We start from the raw sequence: 12,634 nt of genomic DNA, 5'->3' as shown, positions 1-12,634 counted from the left end.
CTGCCTGCTCCCTCTTTCACCCTGTCAGGGCCAGAACTAGAACCCTTACCACACTTCAACTCATCACTGAGTGCAGTTCTCACTTCAATCCCCGGCCGCCCCAATGCCCTAGTACACTCTAACCCCTTTTCTTGTCTCCACTGTGAGCAACGGCGGCCCTCCAGGACCCTCTTAAAGTCTTCGAAGAAGAAGCCTAGGTTTGGGGTTTCAGATAGGAGGTGGGATGTGCCCAGGCAGAAGCTAATCCTCACTAAATAGCGAAGAGCTGATACAGTGGGTGATCACCGCGGCCACTGCGGCAGAACTCGGTAACTGCGGCTCCAGACGGACTGAGGTACTTGCTCTGTAACAGGGGACCCTGGGACACAAACCGGATCACCACTGCCATCACCACATCTTCTAAACCACCTAAGAAAGGACCCCACAGCAGTTACTCACTCCCCCGGCGTCCCTCCCGCAGGCGCGAGTGTACACACACACACACACACACACACACACACACACACACACACACACACACACACCACTAATTTCCAGAACTAGGGGCACTGATTGGTATTGGAGGTTGACAGAAAAGACATCTCTAAGAGAAGAGAGAACCTAGCTCGGGGGCGAGCCTGGAGAGCAGTCACTCAAGAGCGCGCGCGGAACTCTGGAGCTGAGGAGGCGCGCCAAGAGTCACCTGGTGGGACAAAAGCCGCCCAGAGCCTGGGACCGGCTGGGGCTAAGGAAAGGCTGGTGGGGGAGTGAAGGAGTAGGGGCCAGGGCTGGGGGCGGAAACTAGGAGGGGCGGACGATGTGGTGGGCGGGAGCCTGAGCCACCAGCGCTGCGGGAGCAGGTGGAACCGGTGCTGGAGCTCGCTTAGCCGAGCTGAGTGGGACTTCACTGGAGCCATGGAGCTGCTCAAGCTGAACAGCAGCGTGCAGGGACCAGGACCTGGGTTGGGGTCTTCTTTGTGCCGCTCGGGTGTCTCCCTCCTCAACAGCAGTAGCGCGGGCAACCTCAGCTGCGAGCCCCCTCGTATCCGCGGAACCGGGACCAGAGGTGGGTACCTCCCTAAGCCCTTCTCACTGCACCCCACAGCAGTGAGAACCCTTCCGACCTCTACACTGTCAGCTGCCCGTAGCTTTCCCTGGTAGGACTTCCTCGGTTCGCCCAGGTCCCTCCCCTCCACACACTATGTTCCCAAGCTCTCAGAACCCCAACACCTTCACACCATGGTTCAGAGCCCCTGGCCTCAAACTTGCCTTGCCATAGCTACTCAGACTGTCCCCAAGCTCAGCTGGAAAGCAAGGACCCCTTCTTGTCAGCAGGTCTAGCTTTCTTTTCCTTTAACATCCAGTTCACAGAGCCAGTAGGAGGGAGGGAGAGGCAGGAACCAGGGAAAGAAAGGCAAAAGGAAGCTTCCGCGAGGGCAGAAGCTCTCTGGACTGCTTGAATGGGAGACAGGAGTTGTAGTCACCTCCCACCCTACCCCAACGTTCCCGGGTTCAAGTCCTTCATCCAGTGCCTTCTCTGTCTCTCTGAAGGTCTCCGTCCCTTCCAAAGCGCCCCCCAAGTATCCCTTTTCTCCCTTGCCTAGAGCCAACTTCCCCTGGCAGCAGTCACCCCATCCCTTTGTGTCACTTCCCTTCCTACTGCTTTCCCTCATCCCGGCTTCAAATGACTCATTCCTTCCATCAGTAGCATCTCCATTGCTTCAATGAACATCTTTAAATGCATGTTCCCCTTCCTTCCCCCATATTGGCTTGCAGCGTTTAATGAACATTTACTAGGCTTAGTGCTGGGGACACGGAACGAACTAGACATAGTCTGCAGTCTCAGCAGTCTGCTGCCAAGTGCACAGGGACAGAGACCATGAGGAAAATCACTGCCTAGAAACCCCATAAGAGGATCTCATTGGAATATGGACACTCAAAGGAATTGGGGGGGGGGGTCTGATAACTTCTGTGAGGGTGGAACCTGAGAGCTTGGGTTCAGTAAATGGAAAGAGAGGGAGCTGGGTTTTATGTTCAAGAAGTAAACGTTGAAATAAATTATAATCTATGTATTTACTCAGCCCATGGAACAATGCATGCTTTCTCAGTTTGGTTTTTACCCACTGTCACTTAGACTCTTTCACTCAGGAAATATTTATTGGACCAGAAACTGCGCTAGGCAACAAGAATACGCATTTAACAAAACCGACACAGCCCTACTTCAGGAAGCTCTGAGTTTATAGGGGAAACAGACAAGTAAGCCAGGAATGGCAGTACAGAGAGAAGAAACGTAGTGAATATACAGGCAAGGCATCTCCAGCCTGCTATGCCCTTGGGGATTAAGACGGGTTTCCTGGGCTAGGGTTGTGATCAAGTAGGGAAGTACTACAGAGAGCTAAGTGAAGGACCAGCAGAGGCATAACGTGTCTTACACAAAGACAGCCTGTCTAAAAAGCTCAAAGTTTAAGGCCAGAGCATGTTTGTTTAGTACAACACAGTTTTTGAATGGCTGGAACACGTACCCTCAAAGGTACCTAATAGGTTGAAGCAGGCTTAGAGTATGTTTGGGGAGCTTTATAGCCCTTGCAATCGTGTGTAGACTTTCTCCTAAGGCATGAAAACCCACTTAACTGCCAGGACTGACTGCATGGTGCTGAGATTGAGATGAAATGCAGAAGCATCCTTTAGAACGCTATGGCATTGCACGGATCTGGCTGGAAGATGATGCTAGCACAGGGATGCAGAGAAGTGGGTGGACCCGAGAGCCACTTCTGGAAATGGAGTCATCAGAACCTGAACATTGATTAGAAGCAGAGAGGGTGGATGAGGTCAAGGGATGAGAGCCAGTTTCTGGCTTAGGAAACTGGAAGGATGTGGATGGCATATCATAGAAAGACAACCAAGGAGGGCTGGATGTGCATTTCCTATTGTAGTACTTGCTTGCAACTGCAAGGCCCAATATCCATCCCCTAGTAACACAGGGGCAGAATGAGTTTTGGAAGAGGGGATTATTATAAACTCAATTTGGAACCCACAGAGTTCAAAAAATTATGGTTACTCACCACAGCTGCTGAATCCTAAGATCTGGAACTTAACCATGGAGATCTGAAATATAGACTTGAAAAGTCTTCACCTGGGGGGCGGGGAGTACCGGAAACCATAGGAATAGACAAAATACTCTTTTAAAATAGTGTATAAAATGGCAACAGGGAAGCTGAGACAGGACCCTACAGAAGGCTGGCTTTTAAAAGCAAGGCAGAAGAAGAAGGAAGGTCCACAAGGAGACACAAATGAAACAGAAACAGTAGCTGCGTCTCTGCAGAAAGTGAGAGAAGGGTCTTAGCAGAGGTCGAGTGAGGGGTGTCAATTATTGCTATGGTGAATCCGAGATGAGCAAAGCAGCCACACCAGTGTTGTTCACACACAATAACTTCTGAAGAGATGATGTGATACCAAGACCTGACCCAGAAGGAGGGCGACTGGGCCACGGAGAAGGGGTGGCAAGAAATGAGCAAGAGTAGTTAACAGAATGTCTGAGAAGTGGGGGTGTAGGGAAGAAAAGGACAGTGGTAGAAATTGTATGGGTTTGAGGAAAGGTAGGAATGTAGCAGAGCATTCGTTTCTTTTTCTTTCTTTTCTTTTTTATTTTATTTTATTTTTTTTTTAAAAAAACAGGATCTCAAAATGATGGGTTCAAAAAAAAATTTTTTTTTATGTATTAGCCCCTTGAGTAGTAAAAACTACAGATTTGCCACATCCAGGATACTTACAGGTAGAGAAGGATCAAAAGAGATGCTAATGGTTCTGATACAAAGGTGGGCAGCCAGTAGAGCGAGGGTCCTTGAAGAAGCGAGATGTACAGTGGTTCAGAGCCCAGTGGAAGGACCGGCCTCATTTGTCTGGATGTTGTTGCATGCAGCATGCATGTGTGACATACATCAGGTCGTGGCCCGGGCAACATGCATGTGTGACATACATCAGGTCATGGCCCAGGTGCTCTCACATCTGTGCAAAAACTGTTGGTCAGTGTCACTGGAATAGGACCCCCAGAGATGCATGTATCACGGAGGTCCACTACAACAAAAGAGGGAGATTTTTTATGCTGCACACTTTATTTTTAGATGAACCTGTGGCCTTCCCATCAGCTCAGATGCTGTCCACAGTAAAATGGCTGACACTCACTCACATCAGAATCGTCCACAGTCATTTAGAAGTTATTTGTCTGTCACATGCTACCCTTTGTTTCATTACTACCTACAAAATGTCACATCCTTCCCATGACTGCTTAAGTAAACCTTCTCCAGATACTAGTCAGAAACTCATGGAGCGATGTTTTTAAGCCCTCAGATATTTTCAGCAAGACAGTATGTTCACTTGGGTTCTCAGCCATTTCACACAATCAAGATTAACATCTTAACCGAGCTAAGTGTGTTTAACATCTGACATTTATACTCGCTGAAATAGTGCCCACACATCGTCGGCATCACTACTACCGTCTCTGACAGAACTACCATCACTCAGTTATTCTGCTCACAGAGCTCTGCATGTAACCCATGCTTCCTGAAGATGTCACCTACAGAGATGTTTAGTCTTGGCTATTGTCCTTGCTTATTCCAATGTCACCACAGTTACTCTGGAGTTCTTTATACTTAAATAAGGCCTAAATTCAACCTGATATTCCCTTACACATGTAGATGATACCTTTTTCCAGTCATCTCACAGAGAAATGAGTTACCTCCACCCATCTCTATATTATTCTCAAACACTAAAGCATCACTCAGTGTTCTGCTGTTGCCAACTCACCCATGCATATGACCTCTGCATCCTTGCTCAGTGTCTCCCACAGTGATATTGTCTCCAGTTGAACACTATCCATGCTTACCACAGAAAGATGTATGTAAGGACCATACTGACGTCTCTGTTCGTGAGTAACCAGAACCAGCGCAGCAGCTGAAGGCACTGGCTGCTTCAGTTTCTGTGAAGTCTTTCTTTTTGTTTGTAGATAGGTTATCAGGTACCCTAGCCTGGTCTCAAACATCTGGCCCTTCCGCCTCCACTCCCTGAGATTGCAATCATGTTCCACCACACCTGGTTTAGAGGGTGCTGGGGAATCAAACCGCTGGTTGTGGGCATGTTAGATAAGCTCTCTATCAGCTGAGCCACATGCTCAGCTCAAGTTTCAGATGCTGTCTTGATTCTTGTACTCGAGTTTCTCTGCCATCATCTGCATGATCACACATATGCGCTCTCGAGCGCACACACACACACACACACACACACACACACACATTTACATATGCACACACACATTTACATATGCACACACACATTTACATATGAACACACACATTTACGCACTAATACTCTCACATGCTCACACACTATCGAACAAAAAATCTTACACACTCTCTTACGGAGCTCATATGCACACTCACGCACATACTCACACAGTCCCCACATTCACACATTTGCTATACAGTTGCTTGTCAGTCTTACTGTGACTTTATCCTCTTGTTTTCAGAAAACTCCAAGTACATGGCAGAACTTCATAAAAGGGGAAGGGTAGTTTCATGTTTTGAAGCAACCATGGACCAAGCTGAAAGGCACACATAAGAGGTGTTTATGTTGGATAAATAGTGAGACACAGGTTTTAAGTGCTTGTGTAGTTCCAAGTGCTACACCAGCCTGAAGTGTGGTGAGTGCACTAAGAAGTAGTTGAAGAGAGATCTAGGGGATGTGGGAAAAATGGCAGAACTGAAGAAGTTAAGGTAGGTGAAGACAGTTCAAAAAGGCCACCTGCTTTTTTTCTCCTTGGGTTCAAGGGCCTCTCTAACAAAGATCTCCCTTCCAGAGTTTCTTTGTTATCCCTGCACACACACACACACACACACACACACACACACACACATACACATACACACACACACGTACCTCAAATTTGTCACACATAAACCTTCCATAATCTGTCCCTGTGAAAAGAACATAACTTGGATCAGGTGTGGTGGCACACACCTTTAATCTCAGCACTCGAGAAGTAGAAGCAGTGTGATCTCTGTGAGTTCAAGGCCGCCCTGGTCTCCATAGGGAGCTCCTGGATGCCAGGACTACGTAAAGAGACCCTATTGAGAAGAGGAGGAGGAAGAGGAGGAAGAATAGGAGGAGGAGCATTTGAAAATAGACAACAATACTAACATCAGCCTGTCGTATGCTATTGGTACATCAAGACCCTTTAACACGTGTCTCCCAAGATGCACAGGCAGGAAAGAGAAGCACAGTGCGGCAAGGTGCCGTGCTGAAATAAAAGTGGGGACAAAGGAAGATGACATGTGATTGGAAGAAGAAAGAAATAATATGATGGATGGCTGACCCTACAGCAGCTGTCAGATGCAAAGCATTTTGGGTATTCAGAGATCTAAGCAAGTAATGCTACTGCTGGTGGTGGTAGTGGGTGGGAGCATGCTCGAGCTCACACAATTGTTCGTGCAAAATAGGGAGTCAAAATAGGGTTTCTAGGATCTGGAATTATAGATACTTGTGAGCCAACCAACATACAAGTACTCTCAATATCTTTAAGTCTGCTCTCCAGCCCCATGTTAAGGGATTTCTTTTGGTTTGTTTGTTTGTTTTCCTTAAAACTTTATTTTTTTAAATATCAGAGATACATGTACAGATTATTAAAAGCATTTTAGCATAAAACTATAGGAATATATTTTGTCAGTACTTGATTTTTTTTAAAGGTTTGATAGTATGCATTGAAATCTTACCATTTACAATGATCATAAAGTATATGTAAATAGTCAAAGTTTTCTTGGTATGTTAAGGGATTTCTAATAAATAGAACTTTATTTGAATCCTACAGCAACTTCTAAACAAGCTAGTTATCATTAAAAAACAGTGATGCAGTTTGGAAACTGAGCCAGGAGTCAGCTGAGAGAAGAGAAGTAGCCAGCAGTTAAAGATGAGGCTGAGCCTCTGGACAGTACTACCCCACAGTGTAGGAGGCTGTGCCCCATCCTTTCCCCCTTCGAGCTCCAATCTCCCTGACACTAAGCCACGGTTATGGATGACTCAGTCTACTTCAGTTCATCCAGTTTTGTTCAGGTTTGCATGCTTATGATACAGGCTCAAGGATGAGTCTGCCTCCCAAAGGACAATGACACAAATGAATGGGTCACCTTCCCAGCCCTTCTGACTCATCCAGCATCACTGGTCCCTCCTGGGGCTCCCACAGCTTCTTGTACATCTCTCAACTTCACCTCTTATCACACTGTGTGGTGATTATCTGTTTAAGTATCTCTGATTTCCTCTGCACTGTAAGCTTTCAGATGGCCGGGGATTTGTCACCTCTTTGTCCCCGGTGCCTGACAGAAAGGAGTCCTCTGCAAATGTTTACTGAGTGAGAATAGATATTTGGAGAATATTAAAGCACAACTCAGAAAGGAATGAAAGGTTCTAATAAGTGTGTGGGGAATATGGAACATGCATGGGTCAAAGGAGTGGGAGTCAGTTCCAAATGAAGTGTCCAGAATAGCGTTTCCAAAGCAGCGGCAATCAGTCTGATTCATGGAGGGTGAGGGATTTATAGACATTTATCAAATTTAGGAAATAATTCTGTGATGGGGGTGGAAGCAGAGGCTTTATGAACAAATACTCATCCCTCGCTGAGACACCAGCTTAAGGAGGGGGTCACAAGTGCTCATGGTGCATTAAAGAAACTGAGTCATCAAGTGGGTTGAGCAGGTGTGGCACTGAGAGAAAGTGACAGTTCTAAGGAGGGGTTGTAGGTAGTACAGAGTGGTGGGTGGCTTTTCTCGATAGTCTAGTTGGGGAGAGGCTATTTTGTTTTTGCTTTTGAGAGCGCGGATATGATCCAACATGGTCCTAAAGGAAATGAGTGGTCAAGGGAACATGGAGGTCCAGTAGGATGGTCAGAGAAGAAATCTTTCAAGTCGGTAGCTACAGATTAGAGATCTTAAGAAGTATCCAACCAGCGACTCCCTGAGAGGTGGGCTTTTCTAACGGAGAGTGAGGTTGAGCCAATTCAGCTAAGCCTCAGCATTTATGATGGTGGAGCATTTACTGTCACCATTTTATTGCATGGTCCCAGGAGGTTAGAGTGTTCCCAAGGGGTCGGGATCTAGCTGGATATTACGGCTGGGGGGGGTGTGTGTGAAGTAGGATTGGGGATCTGAGTGGTTGGGGCTCAGATCCTCCTTCAGGCACCTCTCTTTTCTACCCAGAACTGGAATTGGCCATTAGAATCACCCTTTATGCGGTGATCTTTCTCATGAGTGTTGGAGGAAACGTGCTCATCATTGTGGTCCTGGGACTGAGCCGACGCCTCAGAACGGTCACCAATGCCTTCCTGCTCTCCCTGGCGGTCAGCGACCTCCTGCTGGCTGTGGCTTGCATGCCCTTCACACTCCTGCCCAACCTCATGGGCACATTCATCTTCGGCACAGTCATCTGCAAGGCGGTTTCTTACCTCATGGGTAGGTGAGACAAACACTGTCTCCCCCTTTGCCCTCTCCCTTCTTAAAGTCCTTGACAAATACAAGGGTTTTTTTTCCTGATAGGGGTGGAGGAAATTATCCCGGTGAGCATGCAGAGGGCGTGTCTCCAAGATGACCCTTTCCTTTATCGTTTAGGGGTGTCAGTGAGTGTGTCCACTCTAAATCTCGTGGCCATCGCCCTGGAGCGATACAGCGCCATCTGCCGACCACTGCAAGCACGAGTGTGGCAGACACGCTCCCACGCAGCTCGGGTGATCTTAGCCACGTGGCTGCTGTCTGGACTGCTTATGGTACCCTACCCTGTGTACACCGTGGTGCAGCCAGTGGGACCGCGAGTGCTGCAGTGCGTGCATCGCTGGCCCAGTGCACGTGTCCGACAAACCTGGTGAGAGTCCTGTTTCCGTCTCAGGAAACAGCCTAGAAACTCCAGTTTCTGCCTCTTCATCTACCTGTGACTGGCCCCAGGGAGACGGTGATTGGTCTGTGTTGTTCCCAGGTCCGTGCTATTGCTGATGCTTTTGTTCTTCATCCCGGGTGTGGTTATGGCGGTGGCCTATGGACTCATCTCCCGCGAACTCTACCTAGGACTCCGCTTTGACGGTGACAATGATACTGAGACCCAAAGCCGGGTCCGAAACCCAGGGGGCCTGCCGGGTGGGGCAGCACCAGGTGGGTGAAAAACACGAGGCACGGGGCTTTGGTGATGGGCATGAACTCCTTACTTGAGTGGATCTGAAAGAATTGCAGAAAGGTGGGAGGCCGTGGGGATGGGGCATCGAGTGGAGGAGTCTGCCTTCTGCTTTGACTGCCCCCCTTTGCTCTGTGCTCAGGACCTGTCCACCAGAACGGGGGTTGCCGGCATGTGACCAGCCTGGCTGGGGAAGACAGTGATGGCTGCTATGTGCAACTTCCACGTTCTCGACTGGAGATGACAACGCTAACCACACCCACTCCTGGGCCAGGCCCTGGCCCTCGGCCCAACCAGGCCAAGCTGCTGGCTAAGAAGCGGGTGGTGCGAATGCTGCTGGTGATCGTTTTGCTTTTCTTCTTGTGCTGGCTGCCAGTGTACAGTGCCAACACGTGGCGTGCCTTCGATGGCCCAGGCGCTCACCGAGCACTGTCAGGGGCCCCTATCTCCTTCATCCACCTCCTGAGCTACGCCTCCGCTTGTGTCAACCCCCTGGTCTACTGTTTCATGCACCGCCGCTTCCGCCAGGCCTGCCTGGACACATGTGCCCGCTGTTGCCCACGCCCCCCGCGAGCTCGCCCACGGCCTCTTCCGGATGAGGATCCTCCTACCCCCTCCATCGCTTCTCTGTCCAGGCTAAGCTATACCACCATCAGCACGCTGGGGCCTGGCTGAGGGGTTGGGAGAATGAAGAACAAGGCAAGATACATAATTTCTATAAAACGACCCAAATAAACACATAAGAAACAAAATCCAGGATTAAACCAGGTGAACACCCAACACCATGGACAGACCCCTACACACAGAAAATAGTATCTTTGCTCCCCCACCTGAAACACAGGAATATCACATAGGATAGGAGGCTCACTTCTGAAAGGGACTGAGTCCCTCCCTAGACGTCTGGCAGTGACCTCGTCACACAGATAGACACAAGGTCCATAGCAGTAAACTTTCCCTGTACAAGGGCATCTCTGACAAGGGCTGATTGACTCCTCACATGAACACACTCATGGCACTATTCCCTAGTGCCCATAGCCTAGTGCAGTAGTGACTTAGGACATTGTGGCTGTCCCCCATTTGACTTCATCTTTGCCTTCCTCATCCAACACTGAAATTATCAACAGGCCGAATCACACGCCTTTAGGAGCTGCGGAGCTTTGGGCACTGAAAAGTCCCCTCATTCCTTTCCTTTAGGGACTGTGGGAAGTCCTCTTCCCTCCTGCCTCTCTTCCCTCGCCAGACCACGTCATAAAAGAATGACTTAGTGTCCTCCTAGACTTCCGGAGCTTTAGCAGGCAGGTGGATAGGATTATGGGAAGCATCTTCATTAATTTGCCCCCGTGACTAATCACCCCCATGCCCAACCTTGTGCAAAAAGGCCTCGGTATGAAGATAGGGATGAGCGCATCCTCTCTGGATTGCCATCTTGGACCTAACCATACTCCAGTGATACAGTAGCTGAGCCTCACTGTGGGATATCCTTGACACTCCTTGACTCCTGAGGACACGCTCTCATTTGGCGCCATTGTTAAAGTACTGTACAATGGCTGCCTGTCAACTTTTTGATGAGAAGATAAAAGATGAACGTCGACATAAGACTCTGATTATTCGATGTGTGTTTGAAACGCCAAGAACCAGACCGTGGCGGGTACATAGACTACATAGACGTTAATTAAAGACTTGGTGAGACCTTTTAATTACATACTGAATCTCCTTTAGTGTCAGAAACTGGCCAAGATAGAGTTGAATAGAAATGCCTTTACTAGATGTAGTGACAAAGAGACCTGCGGGTGGTGGTGTGGAGTGTAAGACTGGAGGTCAGTGTGAGTCTCGGAGCCCAACTCCCTTTTTTACCATAAACTCATCTAGCTCCAGAGATAGACAGAGACCAGCAACCTCAACTCTTCACAGAAGGGGAGAGGAGGAAGAGGAGGGGAGGAGGAAGAAGAGGAGTAGGAAGAGGAGCAGGAAAGGAGGGAGGGGGTGGACAAGGATAATCAAAGGCAAAATGTTGTGAGAGGAGAGATCCTTGATGCCTTACTGTCTGAGCCTTTACTATTGCTGTGATGAGACACCATGACCAAGTGCAGGCTGGGGAGGAAAGGGTTTATTCAGCTTACAATTCCACACCATAGTCCATTCATTATTGGAGGAACACAAACAGGGCAGGAAGCTGGAGGTGAGAGCTGAATCTTAGACCATGGAGAATGCTGGTTACTGGCTTGCTTCCCTTAGCTTGCTCACACTACTTTTTTATAGACCCCAGGACCACCTGCCCAAGGATAATTGGCTATGCCCTCTCCATCTCCCACTAATGACTAATTAAGAAAATTGCCTTGTAGGCGTGTATGAAGCCAGATCTTATGAAGGCATTTTCTTAATTAAGGCTCACTCCTCTCAGATGATTTTAGCTTATGTCAAGTTGACATAAAACTGTCCAACACACAGAACTAAAACACATACACACACACACACACACACACACACACACACACACACGAAGTGCCAAAGGTCTTATAACAGTTTAGGGAAACTAGAAATAATTTTAATGGCCCAGTGATGTCTCAGTAGTTAAAAGTACTTAAGGCTCAGTCTAATAACCTGAGTTCAGCCCCTGGGTCTCTTGATGGAAGGAGAGAACTGACTTCTAAAAGTTGACCTCTGACCTCCAAATGTGCACTGTATCTTGTGTATTTGCACTCACACGTATATCATACATACATGACAATGAGTAATCGTTCTTAAAATAAGAAATAACAGCCAATTGCTCCTCATCTAGGGGTTGGTACCTAATGAACTCCATCCCTCTCTATGCTAAGTGCTGAGATAGGGAGTCCAGGAGAATTTGGTGGTAAATATGATCCAAATACACTGTGTTCATGTAGAAAGTTATCAAAGAATACATTTTAAAATTTTTTAAAGAATCATATTGATGTAAACCCTGAGATTGAGACAGATAGACCTGAGTCTTATGAGACATAGGTATACAACATGTTGATGCCTTTACTTAAAAAAAAGGAGACAAAGTTGGTGGATATAAAATTGCTAGGGCCTGACCCAGCACTTTGGGAAAGGCCTGTACAAGTAAGGAACCCTAAAATGTAAGCTTCATCCACCTTGCCTAACCAAGCACCCTAGAGAAAGGCTGGATGGAGGGAAACGCAGTGAAACGGGACATTGGACCCTCTGTTTATCCTTATGGGGTCATTTCTACTCATTCTTTCTCCTGGGTTCTGTGCTCTGAGAGTCTGGGGGAAGGAAGAGAACGAAGGCGTTTCAAGCTGTCAACTTAAGACCGTGCTGTTTAAAAATAGAACCCCAGCTGGCCCAAGGAGCTGAAGGGAGATATTAGGCCTTCACTCATGCCAGCTTTTCCATGGGAGCAAGAATAGGCTGCTCTTCTAGAGGGTGACAGAGGCTACTCCTCTGATAGAGAGGCATTGACTCCTGAGGA

General features: G+C 47.9%; 1 protein-coding gene across 3 annotated transcripts; it reads left to right on the top strand.

Moving 5' to 3' along the window:
• Positions 1 to 894: 894 nt before the first annotated feature.
• Positions 895 to 9,855, top strand: CCKBR (cholecystokinin B receptor; the record flags this gene model as incomplete). 3 transcript variants are annotated; one of them, XM_080913190.1, is made up of 5 exons in its annotated part: positions 895 to 1,045; positions 8,220 to 8,471; positions 8,628 to 8,877; positions 8,989 to 9,146; positions 9,323 to 9,855. In XM_080913190.1, 5 exons carry the CDS (start codon positions 895 to 897, stop codon positions 9,853 to 9,855), a joined length of 1,344 nt encoding a protein of 447 aa, XP_080769316.1. The 3 variants fall into 3 exon arrangements, with proteins under 3 accessions (XP_080769316.1, XP_080769315.1, XP_080769317.1); XM_080913189.1 differs by having other exon boundaries at positions 8,989 to 9,161; XM_080913191.1 differs by lacking the exon at positions 8,220 to 8,471.
• Between the last annotated feature and the right edge of the window lie 2,779 nt (positions 9,856 to 12,634).

The sequence above is a fragment of the Micromys minutus genome, assembly GCF_963924665.1.
Source record: "Micromys minutus genome assembly, chromosome: 2".
NCBI lineage: Eukaryota > Metazoa > Chordata > Mammalia > Rodentia > Muridae > Micromys > Micromys minutus.
This window is presented reverse-complemented; position numbering and strand designations above follow the sequence as displayed.